The following is a 20,933-nucleotide window of genomic DNA, read 5'->3' on the forward strand; positions in this document are numbered from 1 at the left end:
ACAGTCCATTTATCTCACCAAATGTGACTATTCCTACATTTTTGCTGTAGAAATACTAATGTGTTTGATTCAGTAGTGCTGACTCAGACCCCACTGAGGGTGTTATAGATATTATACAACATTGTATGCAGTATATTTCCTTTTCAAAATCTGAAATCTAAATTCCAAAATATAGATGTACTGCCACAGCACTCTCCCCAGCAACTCCCAGTAAGAGTATGGGAACCTGATATTAATTGACATTCCTTTCCCATTTTATACCCCCACACAACACACACCACCCCTTAAACCTGAGAGTCCTGAGGCTGGCTTTATGTTAATATGTGAGTTATGATTTCTAAAGTTACTTTCCAGAAAACCTGGGGTTCGGTCTCAGATTGTCCACTAATTATTTACATCTCTTCCTGCACATCTCCGGGACATGATTTCCTTATGTATAAAAATCAAGTAAGCAAGCTAGAAATGCACCTTCTGGAAAATTAAGATGTCCTTATATAAAGACATCAGAGTGGTCTCAGTACAATTTAAAGAAGTGGCTAGCTGGTGAAAGTACTCTCATGACATCAAAATCAGATAGAGTTCCAAAATTTCATAGAAATAAGATAGCATCTCCGCCAAGTCAACACTGCCTTTCAGCACTCTTTTTAAAACGTAATAGAGAACAAAATGATCCACACACATCATACACCACCTCCAGTCAAAAATAAAAACAATTATTCTAAGTACTAACATTCTAGTATCACAACTTACTATGACGTTTAAATTCCTTCTGCAGTTTACTGATCTGGTTGCTTTTTATCCTGTTTCCAGACAGAGTTTTCACTTTCTTTGGTTTCAATGTAGTCTTTAGGCTGGGTCCAGCCCTTGCATCTACCACCTGGAAGAAAATACTGAATATTTAATATTATTTAAAAAAATTACACCAGTGTATCCCTCTGGTTCCAACCCATGCCTATTGGAGGGAGCCCTGCCTCCCAAGAACTGAGAACCAGTTTTATATTCAAAGGGCATTAGAGCATCCATGTGTACTTTTAGTCATCACATAATATGGAAAAATAAATTTTCCATATCCTATTTATCTACTGGGGTTTTAAAATATTTTTTTCCTTTGAAGTGGCCAATAGCAGGAGTCTGCTAGAAAAAAATTTAAAATAGACTTACATACGGGATATAATCATTATTAGATAATCCAACTAAGTTAAGAATCAAGCCTAACGACTAACGTTTCTACAGGATGATGTTTTGCAGTTTACAAAAAGTTTTCATATACTTTTGATTTTACCTTTACCACAAAGCAGTAAAGGGGCTAATTTTGTTACTCTAATTTTAGACAAAAGGAAAACAAGGCAAGCAGTGGTGTAGAACTACAGTCTCAGCTACTTGGGAGGCTGAAGCCAGAGGATCACCTGTGGCCAGGAGTTCAAGACCAGCCTGGGTAACATAACGAGACCCAGTCTCTACAAAATATTTTTTAAAATTAGCAGAGCTCAGTAGTGCATGCCTATAGTCCTAGCTACTGGGGAGGCTGAGGCAGGAGGATTGCTTCAGCCCAGGAGTTCAAGGCTACAGTGAGCTATGATCACACCACTGTACTCTATCCTGGGCAACAGAGCTGAGACCCCATTTCAAAAAAAGAAAAAAGAAAACAAGGCATAGAGAACTTAAGTATTTTGCCTTATTTCACTAAGCTAATAAATGGGTATGGTTGGGTAGAGAGGGGAAAAGACTGAAACCAAGGTCTACAGACCTATTCTTTATGCTTTTTTTACTACACACCTTAATCCCTGAGGTCAGTTACATGATGGCAATAGCATGTTCTTCTACAATCTAGCCCAGCTATTGATCTAGCCCTATATAGTCCTATTTCTTATATATTCATTCACTTACTATTTGCAGATTTCCACCCTATATAAAAAGGAAGGTTTTCTTCCTTCAAAATCACAACCCATCGTAATAATTTAACAGTCACCAAAGGACAGTGTAAAGCTAGTGTGGAGAAAAAGGCAAAGAAAAATACCTGCCTACTTAAAAAAGTTTTGTGTAAATTTCATAAATCTTCTGAAAGCTAGCAATACAGAAGAACTAAATAAGATTTAACAGTGTTGTTCTGGTCATCAAAAATATTTTATGAAGAACTCTAGTGACATTGAAAAGTGAAAGGGCAAACAGAACACAAATTAACATGTCAGCTTAATCTCAACTAGATTTAAATAGAGAATAACAATAGTTTCTAACTGAGTGATCACTATGTTATACTCTATATATACTATCTGATTCAGTTCTCACAATAGCTCTCTGAGATCGCTATTATCTTTACACTTCATAAATAAATGTAACCTGCCCAAAGTCCACAGCTAGTCAGTGGTGACAGTAAGATTCAAATCCAAGTCTGATTCTAAAACCTATGTGCTCACTGGTACCAACCTGAGTCCAAAAGAACGTTATTGTAAGAGGTTTAAAAAAGAATCCATGTCTAATTAACTCTGGGAATTACCGGGTTAAGCCTAAAAATATGTGAAGGTGCACTGTGAATCTCTAAAAGGGGGATATCGGATACAGCCTTAGCGAAACGCCACACCAGGCTATTCTGTTCTAAACATGCCAAAATGTTAAGCGATTATATCTGAGCAGCAGCTAGTGTTTTTCTTTATTCTTTTTACATTTTTCTACCCTAGGGATATATTACTTCCTAAATTGGGGGAAATTAATGTTACTTTAAATATAATAGAGGTATAATTGAGAAAGAAGAAAGATTAACTCACATGATTCCAGTTTTTTTTTGATCCTGCTGGCAACTTCTTCCATCTTTTCACAAGCAGGACACAGGCATTGCAGATGTCTCCTGAACGAGTTTCATGCAACCTGATAAGGAAACAATCAAACCTTTATCAGTCTCCTTTACCTTAAAGAATTTATGCAAGTACATTTCTTTTGGAAAAACCTTATCCATTTATGGCTTATACATGTAATTTAATCATCATAGACGATCCAGTTCCGTTGTTTCTATAGAATATTTCAAAAATATAATTAACTTCTAGATCCAGTGAACCAATTCTATGTACTGCAATTCGGTCATTTTAAAATAAAATAGATTTTTTTAATTAAATAACAATAAAACTTACCTAAAAGAGATGGTTTTCTACAATGCTGTCTAATCTTTTGTGAAATGTGTAGATATTTCATAAGCAATAAAATGCCACCCTTTGAGTATTAATAAAACAATGTGTCATGATATCCTAGTTTCACAACAAACAAAACCAGAAAGGCATTGTAGTTTTAAAAAACATGATTATATTGCCAGGTGCCTGTCTGTACTCAAGAGGCTAAGGAAGGAAGATTTCTTGAGCCCAGGAACTTGAGGCTACAGGGTACTGTGAACACTCACCGCACTCCAGCCTGAGCAATGGAGTGAGACCTCTCATCTCTTTAAAAAAAAAAAAAAAAAAAATTATATTTGCATAGGGGGGAAATCTAAAGGACTAAGTTGCCAAGTTGTTTTTTAATTATATCTGAGGAACTTTTACTTACTACTTTTCCTATATTATAAATACATACCAAAAAATACTAATAATATATATTATGTATAAAATTGGAAATGAAGACATTAAAAGAAAAATGTAGGCCAGGAGCAATGGCTCACACCTGTAATCTCAGCACTTTGGGAGGCGAAGGCAAGAGACTCACTTGAGCCCAGGAGTTCGAGACCAGCCTGGACAATATTGAAACTCCATTTCTATAAAAACAAATATAAAAATTAGTCAGGAGTGGTGGCACGCAATTGTAGTCCAGAAGGCTTCAGTGACCTATGATAGCACCACTGTATTCCAGCCTGGACAACAGAGGCCCTGTCTCTTGATTAAAAAAAAAAAAAAAGGAATCTAAAAAAGGCTTGATCAGGTTAGACTATTTGGGACAACCTTCAAAAAATAAAACAAAAACAAAAACACTACAGGCCCGGCGCAGTGGCTCATGACTGTAATGCTAACACTCCGGCCGGGAGGCCGAGGCCAGAGGAAGGCTTTAGCTCAGGAGTTTGAGACCATCCTAAGCAAGAGTGAGACCCCGTCTCTACTAAAAATACAAAATTAGCCAGACATGGTGGCCCAAGCCTGTAGTCCCAGCTACTAGAGAGGCCGAGGAAGGAGGATCGTTTGAGCCCAGGAGTTTGAGGTTGCTGTGAGCTAGGTTAATGCCACAGCACTCTAGCCAGGGCAACAGAGCAAGACTCTGTCTCAAAATAAATAAATAAACAAACAAACTATAAGGCTGGGTGAGGTGGCTCATGCCTGTAATCCTAGCATTCTAGGAGGCTGAGGTGGGACGATCACTTGAAACCAGGAGTTCAAGACCAGTCTCAGCAAAAGCAAGACTCTCATCTCCACAAAAAACAGAAAAATAGCCAGGTGTGGTAGTGTGCCCCTGTAGTCCCAGCTACTCAGGAGGATGAGGCAGGAGGATTGCTTGAGCCCAGGAGTTGGAGGCTGCAGTGAGTTATGATGACACCACTGCACTCTAGCCCTGGTGACAGAGCAAGACCCTGTCTCAAAAAAAAAAAAACCTACAGAATCCAGAATTAACAATAAATGACTGACAAATGTCCTGATAAGAAAAAAAAGTGGTGAAATTAACTTCTAACATGAGAAATGGCTCAACAACAAGCATTCTATTTATCCAAGTATTTGTTAGAAAAAATCCATTTTATTAAGCAGATGCCTACTGTCAGAAGATAAATGAAAAATGAAATTATAAAATGAAAGCTCACATACCCTGACAGGTTTAAGGGTAGAACATTAACTTTTGTTAGTATCATCTTCCTCAGCAGATTAGGTTAAAATGTATTTCTATTTTTTAGAAAAATAATACAAAAGGCAGAAAAATATTGGTAGACAACCGTGACATGACAGAATAAGGGTAATTTTAAAAAACTCCCTTATACCTGCAGTCCCCACCCCCAGACCACAGACAAGTACTGGCCCGTGGCCTGTTAGGTATCAGACTGCACAGCAGGAGGTGAGCTGTGAACTTCAGCTTCATATGAGTGTCAACTTCATCAGAGAGCTTCAGCTTTACCCCAGCTTCATCCGTATTTATAGCCGCTCCCATCACCACATAAGCCTCACCTCCTATCAGATCAGTGGGGGCATCAGATTCTCACCCGAGCTCAAACCCCACTGTAAACTGCGCATGCCAGGGATCTAGGTTGTAGCTCCTTATGAGAATCTAATGCCTGATGATCTGAGGTGGAGCTGAGGCGGTGATGCTAGTGCTGGGGAGTGGCTGCAAATACACAGAGGTTTGACTGCACAATAAATGTAATATGCTTGAATCATCCAAAACCACCCTCCACCCCACCCCATCCATGGAAAAATTGTCTTCCACGAAACCAGTCCCTGGTACCAAAAAGGACCGCCTAAGTTAACAATAAAAGGATATGTCTTGGTATAACCAAGGCTCCAGTAGGAGCCTTAAATAGCCTAGATTAGAATATAAGTGATTTTAATTATCAGCACACTGTTCCAATTGCCTTGCTTGGAAATACTTCCATATGCTGTGACTTTTTTCACTCTAAGAATGGTACAAACATCAGATGATCTTACCCAAAACAGCTCTGGAAGTCCTTTTCGTAGCGTTTACTGTCAGTGAATCGAGAACTGGAGGACTTAGCTCTGCAAATACAGCAGCCCTCTATACTTCGGTACATCTTTGGCTTGTGAAAACCAAACATCTTTTCTTCTGGGCAACAGTCTGTAAGACCAAAGGAATTGACACATCTTTGTTGAGGGCTAAAACAGGAAATCATTAAAAGAGTTCTCTGTGCTCCATCCCACCCCCAAGCAACTTGGTGCTATATAACCAAGCCAGACAGGGGCGCTCTGGGGAAGACCCTCCTGGATCTACCTCCACCTTTGGCACTATCATGGCAAGTGTGTAAAACATACAGGAATGGCTCAGTTATTTAAGGAGGCTTCTACTACTTCCAACTCTCCTAGCAAACATTCTGAAAATGGGAAAATGGGAGCAGTTTTTAAAAATCAAGTTTTTAAGCAAAAAATACCACAAACTCCCCCCTACAATCCTGTAAAATGATGAGATCATACACAATCAGGGATGCACTCTAAAATTTAAATATGTATCTTTTTATTTTGTACCTCTGCATTAACGTGCTTCCCCTGTGGGAAAGTTTTGAGTATTTACCATGACCACTGTATTGTACTAAACACACAAGTAGCTCACTATGCATCAACCCACACTACTTTGCCTTATGGGAAATCAGAGGGGATTTCTTCTGTGATAAATGGGAAGTTCTAAGCAGTCAAGTCTGGCCATGAATTAAAACTGCTGAGAGGATGTAAAATTCACAAAAATCCAAAATTAGAATTTAAGAATAATTCCATAAAAGATTAATTTAAATAAATAAATTAAAAATGCTGCCTGACCATTGCTCTGCCCCTCAGTTCTTACAGAGGTTTCTGGATCTCTTCTATGAGGCTTTGTGCCTGAGGGTTAGGGTTAGTCCAAGAGATGTGGAGTGAAATAATAAATTGTAGTTCCCCTGCTCAAAAAAAAAAGAAATCTCAACATAGGCCAGGCATGGTGGCTCAAACCTATAATCCTAGCCCTTGGGAAGGCTGAGGCAGGAGGATGGATCACCTGAGCCCAGGAGTTTGAGGTTGCAGTAAGCTATGATCATGCCACTGCACTACAGCCTAGGGGACACAGCAAGACCCTGTCTCAAAAAAAAAAAAAAAAAGTCTCAACATCAAGAAAGGAAAAACGAAAACAGCTCTAGGGCTGGATGCAAAAATATAGCTGGCAATAAATCTGTACCTTAGAAGTAATTTGAAATATCCAAATATCCAAACCAAGGACCAACTTCACCAGAACATCTAGACTAAGAGAGGCAATGAACACAGAAACTAAACCCCAGTGGACAAGTCCAGAGAATGTATGTGTGTGTCAATAAGAGAAAAATATTAATACCAATTACCTTTATGCCCAAAGTTTTTTTAAAAATAAACGTCAATAATTAAGTAAAACCATAACTTCAGTACAGTCACACATCGCTTGATGATGGGATACATTCTGAGAAATGTGTCCTACCCATCCTTGTACAAACATCATGGTGTCTACTATACAGCCTACTATGCACCGAGGCTATATGGTATATAGCCTCTTGCTCCTGGGCTACAAACCTGTACAACATGTTATCTTACTGAACACTGTAGGCAATTGTAACACAATGGTAAATATTTACATATCTGAACATAGAAAAGGTACAAAAGAACTATGGCATTATAATGTTATGGGACCACCTTCGTATATGCAGTCTGTCGTTGACTGAAACACCCTTATGTGGCCTACGTATTTCTCTTTGGGTTATCTCTTGCCGGATCCTGGCCATTCCAATTCTGGTTAGTCCACCAGGGCAATTATTCATGAGTGATTCAGAGAAGTAACCAAATAACCAGGTTTTTTGTCTTCGTGTCTACTTTTGAGATTGAGGGGTTCTGAAATATGGGCAGAGGTTTTATGATGTTTTTAAGAAAATATTTTATAAGATTTTTGTTAGCAAAATAATTAGCTAAAAATTGAAGCTTTCCTTTAAAACAGGAGCTATGGTTAATGAAGTATTCCTCTTGAATGTTTTCACTGGTGACAAAGGCACGCAAATGAGTGGGATGGGGCAAGGCAGAAGGCCAATGATGCATTTCAATAATTAAGTCTAAACTAATAGTTACCTCTAAGAATTGTTAAAACAAAAAAAAATAAATATTCTTAGTTGATAATCATTTAGTTAAATGTTCAGGGGTGTGATATTTTTGAGAGGAAAAAAGTAAGGAAAAGTACCCTGTTATGTAGTAAGAAAAGGTACAGGGAGGCCTGTTAAAGTAAGGCAGATATTTTTTATTCAATCTAACAAATCCACATGATAACTGAAAAGAAAATGGCCTCCTGAAGAAAATGGTCACATGTTGCTTTGGAAAAAACAATGTCAAATGACAGAGGATTGCAGAAACAAGAAAGCAGAGTAGAAGTTATTGCTTTAATTTGTATATTCCTGTTTTAAGGCAAAACATAATGTAGTTCTTTTTGTCCTTACACCATTCTGTGTTCTTCTCCAATCTCCCCTAAAACTCTGCATTACCATCAAGAAGGTCTCAAGTTCACAGTTCCTCTTACAATCTCCAGCTTCACCAATAGCTCTAGGAAACTTCAGCCTCCCTTCTCAGCAAGGACAAAGTACAGCAAAAAAAGGCCAGTTCGTTCCATTAGCACATAGACTAAATGATATTACAACAGATAGATTCCTATCTCTACCCTCACAATCCCTTTTCTTTTCCCCCAAATATACCATCAAAAACTATATAGCATTCAGATCATCTCTAAGATATGAACTACCTTCACTGGGGCTGGATTTGACCAACAAGCCACAGTTTGTGCCAGTTTTATCACAACTGTTAAGGAATGCTATGGCTATGGCTAAATACTGAGACTTGACTTTCACTCAGCAGCTATTGTGAATCAAGTGTTCATCTTCAATGATTTTTTTTGCTAGTGGGGACCTCCACAAAAACTTACCCACCAGCCCCCTGGCAAGACATTCCATTCTTCATTTGAGGTATATTCTTCTTAGACATCAGAGGAAATTGCCTGATGTCTTATGATTCATAATCCTTCTTTATATAGCTGTGACCTTACTTTTGTCCTAACAAAATTCTTCTTCCTGAACATCTGAAAGGGATCTAAATCCTAGGGGTCACCCTCTTTTAGGCAGTGCTCAGTGTGAAATGCAATGAGGTAGCAGACACTTGTCCTGATGCAACACACAGTAGCACATGAACCTTTGAATGGATGACTACTTAATAAACCTATTAAACCTTTTCTGAGCTTATCCCCACACTTGAGAGGCACCTGGAAACCTGCAGCAAATACACAGGGGTTTCATTTTGGGCTTTGTTTACAGCAACCCAGTTAAGCTATGGTTGGTGTTTAACCATTGTGAGGTTTGGGGAGCTCTGATGTTAACTCAAAGTATTTTCACAAAAACTACAGACTCACTAAGGTGTTTAAAAAATGCTACCTAATCTCTGGAGGGAAACCAAGGACACAAAAATAACCTCTGAAACCAAGTTACTTTATATATCTGAGAGGGTGGTGGGTGGGAGTGGCACAACTTGATTTTAAACTGGAGACCTGAGATTTCTGTTATTTCAAGCAACCTAATGGTCCTTTACAATATTTCTTTCCTAGTTCTACATTTGTGCAATATTAAATGACTCCTCCAGAACAATCTATCTTGTCTGTTCAAAGGACACCATCAGCTAATTTGTGAGTTTTGCATCCATTCTCATAGGTATCACATCATTCAGCACTATGTTTTAATAGAAGGAAGCTAAAACCATCTGCTTCCTTACTGATGAATAGTTAGAGTTGAGAGCAGACCCCATACAAACTCACATTTAAGCATGTGTTTGGGGAAAGCAGAAGAAAATTAAGCTTTGAGATAAAGCCAAAAATCAGGAAGGACTTAAAATACTGATTGAAAACTGTCATTTGTCTTCTAAAATTAAATAACAGTGAAGGTTGTAAAACTCTGACTATACTAAAAGCCACTGAATTGTACATATTACAAGAGTGAATTTTAGGCCGGGCGTGAGGTGGCTCATGCCTGTAATCCTGGCACTTTCGGAGGCCGAGGTGGGAAGATTGCTTAAACTCAGGAGTTTGAGAACAGCCTGAGCAAGAGTGAGACCTCATCTCTATCAAAAATAGAAAAATCAGCCAGGCATCCTAGCATGGGCCTCTAGTCCCAACTACTGAGGCTGAGGCAGGAAGACAGTTTGAGCCCAGGAGCTGGAGGTTGCAGTGAGCTATGATGACACCACTGGCCTCTACCAGGGGTGACCAAGTGAGACTCTGTCTCAAGAAAAACAAAAGAGTGAATTTTATATGTGAATTGTATCTCAGTAAGTCTATTTTCAAGATATAATAAAAATAAAAATAACTGGGTTAGGAATTCTCCTGTCTTTATTATCTTTGTAACCTCAGTCCGTCTAGGATGCCAGTAAATGTAGTAGGATGTAGTAAATGTGTTGACTAAATTTATTTAAAAGCTGTCATTTGTACGGCACTTCACATTTTATAAAAGACTTTTATTGACATTATTTCTTTGGCTACTGTCAGCCAAATACCCCCTAAATTTTTAAGATACAGCTAAAAACAAATCAACCACACTGGGATTACGGCTCTGTCCAATTTAACTGAATCTCCCAAAATTAAAAAGATTAAAGTGAATAGCTAAATCAGGAAAAGCTATATGAACAAAACATACATAAACCAAAAAAATGAAGTTTTAAAATGCAACAATCAATTCTAAACCTCTGTTTGGGATGATTTGCTATGGTTTCTTCTATTTTAAAGCTGGGAGTTGCATATAGATCTAATGATCAACTTAATGAAGAGGCATGGGTAATGTAACCTTGGCGTTGATGACTCGAAAAAAGGATGAGGTAACTACTACATATTAAAGATACAGAAGGGCCAATTCTAATCTAATCTAATGAGATTGTAAAGCCAAAGATCAGAGATGATGTCTAACTTTACATCTTAATTCAAGACGTAAGTTCACTGAGTGTAATAATATAAATGGGAAAGAAAAAGAACCTTCACAGCAACAATCAATATTATTATAAAAAGAAATGCTATTTAAGGCAAGTTTTCTGATAATTCATTTTAAGCTTAAAGATGATCTCTTATAAATTTTAATAATACCACATACCTGTTGATTTTGAGCTCCAACCAGGAAAAGTGTAAATACTGAAATTCAAATTTTATCTTTTAAATATGGAATTGGGAGACAGTGAAAAGGTGAAGAACTTAATTCTACAAAGTATTTTTTTTTTTTGTCTTTCTAAATCTTATAGTGTGGCCAGGCACAGTGGCTCACACCTGTGATCTCAGCCCCTTGGGAGGCTGAGGGAGGAGGACCGCTTGAGGCCAGGAGTTGGGAGACCAGCTTCAGTGACATAGCTAGACCCTATCTCTATAAAACATATACATATATTTTTAAAATCTTATTATAAGGGTGTTAATTTAACATTTACAAAAATTGAGAGGGTTGTTATTATGACAAATTTAAGATCCGTTAGGCTTACTTCAGTTGGTACGCATGCTTTGAAGGACACCATTAGTTATTCCGATATAATAACTTGCCCAATTCCACTTTCTAGATTCCTTCTTCTGGCTTTTTTATATACAGAAGTAAAGGCTTTTTTATATTCAAAAATACCTTTCAAAATTCTAAAATGCCACTGGGTGGACTAGATGAAGAAAACTGAGAGAGAAGTAGCCAAAGGTGGTAAAAATCAGGAAGTTAACTTTACCACTTGTTCATGCCATCTTGGGAATTGATATTCTGACATGTACAAATTAGGGACGCAACCTGCCAAATGAAAGTATTCTTAACTTTCACTAGACCAAAACTCTGTAACTTCTAATCATTATTTTTTCTTTCTAAAAATCAACTGACCTAGACCTTTAAAAAAAGCACAAGATAGTGGAAGCAACCTAAATGTCTGGGGATTTTCAGACTGGTTAAATTATAGTGTCTTCTTACTACAGAGTACTGTTTCAACCTTTAAAAAGAATGCAGTAGTAGATCTATGGCATTATGCAGAAAGGGAATTATGTCTAAGATATCTTGTTCTATGAAACAAGCAAGTTGAATAGTTATATAGTATAATCCCACAGTGTGTTTTAAAAACGAGACCTTAAGTACACAAAGTGCTATTTTACATAGGTTTTTTAAAAACAGTAAATAGTGGTTGCCTCTGAGGAGGGCAAGCATGAAGGAAGCTTACTTTCACTTTACTCCCTTCTGTACTACTTTTTTCTTAACCAAGAAGAGCATTGCTCCCCAATAGCCTTGGTTATCATCACACACCTTCATTTAACTAAAGAGGAATCTGAAAAAGCCCAGACAGCTTAAATAAACTTCGTGAAAGACATATACATGGAGAGATACACGTTAGAAAATATACTCCCATGGAAGAGACTACAGAATAGACTAGTAAGATCAGAACAGGCACAGAGCAGAATGGGAAGGAAATTCAGAAGAGACAAACTAAAGATTTGTAAAGTGGGAAGGAAGCAGCAGGAACAAAGACAAAAAGAACTAAGCAAACAAAGACAACTTTGAAGTGAAGGAGATGCATTTCTTTACAGCCAAACTTTAAATGACAGGATGATGGGAAATGAAAAGAAATAAACATGAAAAAACACTCGTGATCACAAGCTGTGGGAATCCTGGAGTTGCTGTAATCGGTAATGCCACCATTGACACCGTTTTAGTCAATCGTATACTATCTTTAATCACATACAAGTACAGGATCCAGTAAACACTAACAGTGTAACTGGAGCAACACTCTTCACAAAGGGTCAATAAGACTGTTTTGTACTCTCCTGCTGCTAGGCCACTTGGTTGCAATATTCTCAACAATGAGACATGTTTCATCAGCGCTTAAGGAAAACCATGGAGCAATAAAACAGTATTATTTCCTCTCACCTGCTGCTTTTGGATACCAGCCTACATCCAAGCAAAGGTTCTGAATTTACTTAGTCACTTTTAAGGGACAAATTTAAATTTGCCTGAAGAAAGTGGTGGTGGGACCCACTTGTTTGCCAACAGCTTCTGCAAACATGCACCCTGTTTATGGTAAAGTATTTATAACTGTGGCTGTCTATGGAATCCACATTTGGCAGAAGAGCATAAAACTCATCTTATAGGAAAGAGGTCAAACTCAGAAATAAACAAGTCTTCAGCTGAAGTAGCATATGTTAAAAATAAAAATTAAAATCCAAGTCTTTGGGGTTTAGATAGTATTAAAAAAACCAAAATACCAGGTCCCTCCATTTGGGTAGTGTTAAAAAAAAAAAAACTAGATCTCCCAATTCTAGATTAACAGGGATTCCAGGTGGATCAGAAAGTTGAAAGCACTGGACAGAAAGTATTTATTTGTTTTTAAGGGATGATGATCAGTTAGAAAATGTAACTATAGTGGAGTCTGGTGAAAAAGGCACTCACTCTACTGAGTCAACTTAAGAGTCTATTTCTGCTTCTGTCTTTACAACTGAATAGGAAGTCACTTCTAATTTTATTTGCCCCTTTGTAATTATTAGGGTAAAATCTCACTTCTACTTTCCAGGGACGCTGTGAGACAGTCTATGAACATACCAGTATATGTATACTGTTTATTTCCTTGAATTTACAAGACTTGCACATTACAGAAAAACAAACTATCTGTCCTAGGATATATCCAACACATTAAACTAAGGGTAGAATCCTAACTTTTGAAGTTTTCTTTTAAGTCCAGACCTGTGGGAACAGAAAAACTTCGCCTTTCAGGGAGACTTTAAGGTCATTAAATGGGCCCATATTCCTTTCTGTGACGCTGTTATCCCATTTTCAAGCTTTACAAAAATGTTAAGAAAGGAAGTACACGGTAGTACACACACTTGATCTGACCCAAACCTCAGAAAAGTTTCTTAATCTCTCTAACCCTCTGTATCCTTGTCTATAAAATAGGGATAAATCCTAAATCTGCTGAATAAGATCCGTAAAGCACCAACATAAGGATTGGCACATGGTAGGCACTCAGCTCTTACAATTGTTTGTATGCACAACTCTTTTCTCTTTCTTCTTCCCCTCTCACATTTCACGAATAATTTTGCTTTCTGTTTTTGGGCAGAAGAAGAAGTTACTAACACCCTTATACTGGTAATTCCCCAGTATTCATGTCCTGTTCCAACCCCTCCCTTTGCCCTAGGATCAACATGGCCAATTGATCAACAAGCCAATCTAACCTTTAAATGCCCTAAATTGATTACATTATCTTTCTGTCCAAAACTGTTCTTCCTATGTTTACCTATCCTGGTTATCATCCACAGTCACACAAAAAATCTGTAAGTCAATTAGGCTCTTCCTTCACTTTCTGCATGGCCCCAACCAAGTTCACTATGAGGTCCTTAGAGATTCTGCTTCTGCTTTCATTTCTTTGGTTCATGTTCTCTCCCATCCCCACTGCCTGTTTCTCTCTGCCATGTTTTCTCCCATCCCTCACCATATTGCTTGAACTCCTGTCAGAACCTCATAACTAACTTCCCTTCAGACAGTATCTTCTTAAAGTTCAAATGTTAATCATCCACTCCAAGGCACCAACACTGGCTTCAAGATAATATCTAAACTCTTTGGCAAGGAATTCAAAGCTTTTCATGACCTGGGTCCTGCCTACCAGCTGCTCCCAACTTGGAATTCTGATATTCCAGGAGTGTCAAATCAACTTTAATAACCACTCCTCTACTCAGGCTGTTATTTCAGTCTAAGATGGCTTACCTTCCCATCCTCTGGACCTGGGAAATTCTTTGAAGAATTATTTCTCTTTCCCTTCCATATCTTTATTAGAACAACTAGCACACAAAATTTCACTTACTTGATTACTGTATTATCTCCTCTACTCGTGGTAAACCATTGCAGAGCAGGAACTAAGTCTTATATTACGACCAGATGCTGACTGTACACAGTACACAAAAACGGGTAGAATTTGCTAACTACCCAAAGAATGAGCTAGCCAAGATGAATCTAAAAGGTATATTTAAGGGCATGGATGAGAAATGTTGTCCATAATAAAAATGTGAATTAAAAAAACCTGATGTTTTAAAAGGAGTCATTTTTCTTTAACATTTGGTCTACAGACTTTTACAGAAAAAAATTGTGAGGTTTAAGCCAGGCACAGTAGAGTGTATGCCTGTAGTCCCAGCTATTCAGGAGGCTGAGGTGGGAGCACTGCTTGAGCCCAGGAGTTTGAGTCCAGCCTGGGCAACACAGCAAGACCCTCTTAAAAAATTGTTAGGTTTAAATTTTTCCAGGAAGTGTAAACCCAATGAATTAGTTTAGAGAGCTAGTTCAACTCAGCATACATTACTATTCACCAAATTAAAATAACATTAAACCAAATTAAACTTATAACAAGTAGAAACAACTAATACAAAGCTAGAAATGAATTATTTTAGTTCAACCGCAACTTTTGTACTTGAATATGCAATAGCAAATGTGCTTCTAACTTTAGTGTTTGGGGCAAAAAGAAAACCTCCCAACCTTAAAAACAAACTCCCTTCTTTTAGACTAGATGCATTTCCAGATTATTTCCACAATACAAAAAAAAACCGTAGTTGTAGATTCAATTAAAAGAGAAACTGAAGGAGCAAAAGACAACAAAATTTTCTCAACTTAAAACCCCCAAAATCAAAACTAAGTGGGTAATGCAGGACACTCTTGTGGACAAGAGAAATCAGGAAGAAAGAAAATGGCATTTTTCTAGGTCTCCACAGGACTTTTTGATGTAAAATGGTTGAATCAGAATTGGAAAAGCAACCAGGAGTTGAGGGCAGTGTCTTCCCAGAACCAGTTTCTGAAGGTGGGGAAGGGGGCCAAAGACACTCATCCTTTCCATTCAACATTTACCAGAATGTTTCCCTAGGCAAGGTAATTGACCCAAGCCTCAGTTTCATCTCCAGTAAGATGTCATGAGGACAACAGCCGCCAGCATTTATCAACCACGTTACTTGCTCAATTATTTACAACCCTATAAGACAGATATTATTGCCATTTTACAGATGAGAAAACTGGACCACAAAAGTGACTTATCTAAGATGATCACAGCTTTGGAACGTAGGCATTATTAACCACAGAAACCTCTGAACAACTAACCTAGTGCCTCAATGTGTTTTCTTCTCAGCCAATTATACTCCTACCATCTCTTAAGGAAAAAAGAAAATGACTTATTTTTAAAGCAACCTACTACGTGGTATGGTAAATTAATTAGTGTGTCCTTATAACAGCCTTTGACGTTGGTTTGGGTTTCAAATAGGCTTAAGCTTTCCTCAGTGAAAAGCTTTCATTTTACATGTAAAATCGCTCTCAAATCACTTTTCTGACATAAATATGCCTGAGTTTGAGCCCCATGAGTCACTTTTTCCCAGGACCTAACAGCAACTGTAGGGAAAAAACTTACCATCCAGGTTCCAGATATATAGAATTAAGAATAATGGGCAAGGACAGCCTTTCGGCCTGCTATCCACCAAGGTTCTAGAATATACTACCTATTGAACTTTACCCTGCCAACCTCCCACAAAAACAACACAAAGAGAAACCAGTAGAGACCTAGTCTGTGTGTCTTTCCCACCCTCAACTCATTCACCCTGATAAACCAAATCTGTCGTACAAATCAAATCATCTGACTATTAAAACAAAACCCTTTAAGCTCTATATGTTGTATTTTAAATTATCCAGAATACTGAAATTGTAGCCATTAACTTGACTATAAAATACTAATCAAGAAAAACAAGTTAAAGAATTACAGTGTATTTGCAAAGCATTTCATATGTGTTTAAATACATGAAGAGAAATAACTGCTCAAAGGAAAACCAAAGTTATTAAATCCAAAGTTTTTCATTTTCTTGACATGTTCTTTCTATTCACTTTAGAAATAGACTAATATGGGTTGCGTTCCAGTATTTGTAATTTGGTCAAGCAAAACTTGAGATAAATGTGTTTGTTTAACAAAACAATGAAGAAAAAAATGGATTTCAACTTGGTGTGTGAGGGCAGGGCATCTGAGGATATTATTTCCCCGACCACTTTTAGATTCTAATCCTTAGACATGATTTAAATGCAGGAGAAATCGGGAAAGAAGCAATAGATATGGTAGCGCTTATCGGATGTCTAGACGGCAGGCAAACCCCAAATACCAAAGAAGCATCCATGTGTCAAACCAGCATAATTTTTGAGCTATGCCTGGGGCCACATACAAAAAAAAAGTTAGCTTGAAAAGAAAATCTAGGAGGGGTAACCAGAAGGTCAACCCCAGTTCACAGGAACTGGGAAGACGTTAGCAGGGTCAGCTAGCCAGTACCTTGTGTGATCTTCCTGAGCAGCTTCCTCCCCTAGACCCCTTATAATATCTCTGAAAGGCCCAACTCCCTAAATACCGGCTTCTTCAAGGTCATCCTAAGACAACGCAGTGAATAATCACCAAACACTGAGTCGTGCATAACTATCAGCCAGAAAAGATTCCCCTACCCCAAATCATCATATAAATACTTTCAATGCCATCAAGGTTTCCTCCGGAACGCTACCAGAAACAAACTCCCAGACTTTAAGTCAATTTAGATCGGGCAATTAAACGTGTTCAGTTTTGCAACATAAATTATTTAAAGGCTTTTCAAGTCTGGCAAACTCCAGTTCAAAAACAGGTGCTTTCAGTGTACTTTTAATGACAAGGTCAAATCCATTTTTTTAAATTATTAAAAGAAAACGGAAAAAAAAAAGTTGTCTTAACCCTCCTTAGGACAACGTAAAGAGGGGGAGGACAGGATTGCTGGGGTAAAAGTCCCGCATAGGGTCCATGTTTGGCTAAACAGTAATTCCTAATCTTTTGAGTGCCTGTGGTAATGGAAGGTTAGAGGAGAAACTAAAAACAAAGAAACTGACTGGGGTCATAGTTACCAGAACAAACTCTGCACAGCCCTACCACCCAAGAAACCAACCCTCCCCACCACCAAAACAAACCTTACCCCTCCCAGTTTCCCCTCCCACGCGTAAAACACACAAAGAAATCGGCAGCACGCACAATTCGCCCACAGTCCTCACTTCCCCTAGGACAACCCGGAGCCCCAAACTTCCCCAAGGTGGTTTTTCCCGTGTCGTCGGGGCTGGGTCCCCTGGACGTGCGGGCCACACCTCGGCGGCCGCGGAGGCGCTCGCCGCGCTCGTGTGTTTCCCCGAAAGCAGCAAAATGCCTCCCCGATCCTCCCACGCCCCCCCCCCTCAAACTGCGCCTCCCCCTCGGGCACGCGGTGACCGCCGAATGAGACACCGAGCCAGCAAACAGCAATGCTCCCTGGTGGATCTGTTGGTAAATAAGACATCTCGGGCCGGGAGGAAAGTTCCCCCGTGGAGGGCTGCTCTCCAGGGGACCTCGCCGTCGCCTCCCTCACCTGCGCCGGAACAACGGGCCCCCGCGCCCGCCCGGCCCGGCGCCTCCCGCAGGCCGCGCCTCCCGCACGCCGCGCTGCCGGGGCTTGTTCCTCCTCATGGCTTTGCCCTGACGTAATTCAAACATGGCAACAGTTCGACTTCAAAGGCGAATCCACAGACCTCCCAGACACAGGCTCCCGGGCCACGGGTAACGGGCCGAGAAGTCTGGGCCACGCTCTCCGGGCCCCTCGGCCGTCGTGGCCCCCGGCGCCCGGGGCTGAAGCACCGGGGGCCGGGACACTGTCCTCGCCCGCCCGCCCGCCGGAGCGGGGAAGCACACCGCCTCCCTGCGCAGCGACATGGCACCTCACACTAGTAGCGCCGCCAAAGTTTCCCCACGAGGGGCTGAGGGACAAAAGCCCTTCCCGAAACTCGCCCGAACTTCGGGGGCCCCCGACCCACACGGCCGTCCGCCCTGGCGGTCGCCCTAAGCGCCGGGGGCCCGCACGGGCACATGCAGCTCTTTGTTTTCTCTCCAGCCGGGCGCTGCCTACGTGCAGCATCAGGGATGTCGGAGTGTTTCTCAGGGGCGAGACACTTGACGATCACCCCAGGGAAGGGTCCGGACCCCGCGCCCGGAGAGTCTGGAGCCCGGTCCTGCGGCCCTCCCCTCGGCAGAGGGTCTATTTAATCAAAGTTTTGCAATGTCCTTGATGAGAAACGCCCGGATCACCCGCCCCGCACAGGCGGAGTTGGCGACTTTCACTCTGCTTTTTAAACTGGCAAGACGCCATCATCGGCAAATCACATTGTCCTGCCTTCCGGACCTACCGGACGGCGACCGCATCCCACTGCTAACAAGGAGCTGGACATTCAGACCAGGACCAGGGTCGCAGCCCGGAGCACGTGGTCTGTCATGTACAGCACAAAAAGCAGTGCCCAGGAGTTCACTCACTCCTGCAGCGCAGACAACGCCACCGCCTCCATCCCCGAGTCAACTTAGCTTAACTGGCCATCTTAAACCGCAGACGGCGCCCTAGAAATAGGAAGCCCTCGCCCCAGTGCCCACACCTACGCCACAGGTGAACAAATGGGGAGCAAAACTTCAGGCTCCGAAGACACCCCGGACACCAGGCGCTCTTGGGCGCGGTCCGAAGAGAGCAGGCGTCTGGAAGCCGGGGCTGCTTCTGAGCGACCGCGTGTTGCTCTCATTGTCGCATCCGCATCCCTCCGGAGTTGAGCAAACAACGCCACGCCGCGTGCGCTCCAGCAAAGCCCGGCGCTGACCCCCACAGGCCGATTTAAACCCCCTCACGCAGCCAGCTCGGAAGCGGAGGGCAACTTAGTTTCCGAGCGAATGGCGTTTATTGTCCACCCTTATCAAAACACGCGCAAGGGGCTGCAGTGAACTAAACCACGAGGTTTAACAACGGCGCCCGACCCTGCCCGGGGCTCGCGCCCACGCGGACGCACCGACCCCCGGGCCGCTCGGCCATCGCCAGCAAGTCGTTTTTCCCTCGGGCCTTTCGGCCAGCGGGCTCCTTTCCGCGAGAGAACACTGCGGCTGAGAAAAGTCATTGTCACCTTCAACGTGGATCTCCCTCAACTCCGGCGACTCCTCAATTATTTCCCAGCTCCACTCACTTCCCCAACCCCAAGACTTTCGGTTTGCCTCACGTACCCTCCTCAATTAATGAATACACACTAAACATGTGTATACCAAAGAATCTGGGGTCTCAAGATCACGAAAACAGCGCTCCCAGCAATGCCATCTCCAAGACAAAACTTCCTGTGTATGTGTGTGTGTGCAAGGACGGGGGGGGGGGGGGGGAGGTGGGTGAGGTGAAAAGAGAAAAAAGAAAAACACTCGGAAATCAAAGCCTCCTGAGACAGTTTTGCACCAGAGCAATAGTTGCAGTCACTCACCTTCCAAAAGCAGCCGTTCCACGCGCAGTAGCGTCCCCGAGGTGCGGAGTGCACACGAGGCCAACCCCCACCTCCAAGCGCTCCCTCCTCCTCAACTGCCTTGTCTAGAAAGATTGTCTCCTGCAGTTCTGCAGTTGCTACCGCGGGCCGGGAAGGTGTAGATTCCGCTTTCCCTCTGCGCACGCGCGGCTCCCGGTACAAAATTCTCTTGAATCGAACTAATTTGCATAGGGCGCGCGCGCGTCGCGGGCTGGGAGGGGAGAAGGCCTGGCGGCCGCGCGCGCTCCCGAGGCCTCTATTGTCCTTTTAAGGGGAGAAGCGCCGCGGCGCGGGAAACGCGGCGGCCAGAGGGAAATGGAGGCGGGGACTGCTTACTACGGCGGACGTCACATAAACAAACGCCCCCTGGCTGGAGGCCGCGGCCAGAGGGGATGGCAAAGGCAGAGAGGTTAGCAACCCGGAGACAAAACTGTGCTGGCTGATCCGCTTTCCACCCCGAAGTTCTTAGAGCGCACCATTTAGCGTTGAAAAATAGTTTTGAAAAAGCTGCTTTTTTGCAAAATTCTCACACCTGTACCCAGTTTCTGGCTTGAGGTGACAGAGAAGGTGATCTTGCAAGAGCGCAGACTGAATTTATAATAATTCCATGTTTCCTAAATTTTGTTTGAAGTTGAGGTTTTGAAGCTTAAAAAAAAAAAATCCTCTGGGGCCAGCACAGGTTTAATTTTCGTGCAGTCTTAATCACTGGTTTAATAAAGTCCCATCTTCACACCTTTCACTAACTCCCACTTGCCCTTCTCAAATAGTAACCGAACCCATAACAATCCAATTTTTTTCCTCCACTTCAGCCTTAAGATTTCAAGCCTTTCCGAGTTGAATGGTTGTTAATTTCCGTCGGAACAGTGCGGCTTTCTTAAAAGACTAGTCAATGGAAAGCCAATAATCTAAGGACGTGCTTACCTCCTCCAGCTGC

General features: G+C 41.3%; 1 protein-coding gene across 1 annotated transcript in view; it reads right to left on the minus strand.

The window, feature by feature from the left end:
* SINHCAF (SIN3-HDAC complex associated factor) overlaps window positions 1-20,057 on the minus strand; it is a 32,337-nt gene extending 12,280 nt beyond the window's left edge. Inside the window, exons 1-4 of the mRNA XM_069490859.1 lie at window positions 19,961-20,057; window positions 5,598-5,745; window positions 2,763-2,862; window positions 751-877 (exon numbers count right to left, since the gene is read on the minus strand). Of these exons, the coding sequence (XP_069346960.1) occupies window positions 751-877; window positions 2,763-2,862; window positions 5,598-5,725 (355 nt within the window). The 5' untranslated portion in view covers window positions 5,726-5,745; window positions 19,961-20,057. The remainder of the gene's footprint in view (window positions 1-750; window positions 878-2,762; window positions 2,863-5,597; window positions 5,746-19,960) is intronic.
* Between the last annotated feature and the right edge of the window lie 876 nt (window positions 20,058-20,933).

This window comes from Eulemur rufifrons, chromosome 16 (genome assembly GCF_041146395.1).
Source record: "Eulemur rufifrons isolate Redbay chromosome 16, OSU_ERuf_1, whole genome shotgun sequence".
NCBI classification, from domain to species: Eukaryota; Metazoa; Chordata; class Mammalia; order Primates; family Lemuridae; genus Eulemur; species Eulemur rufifrons.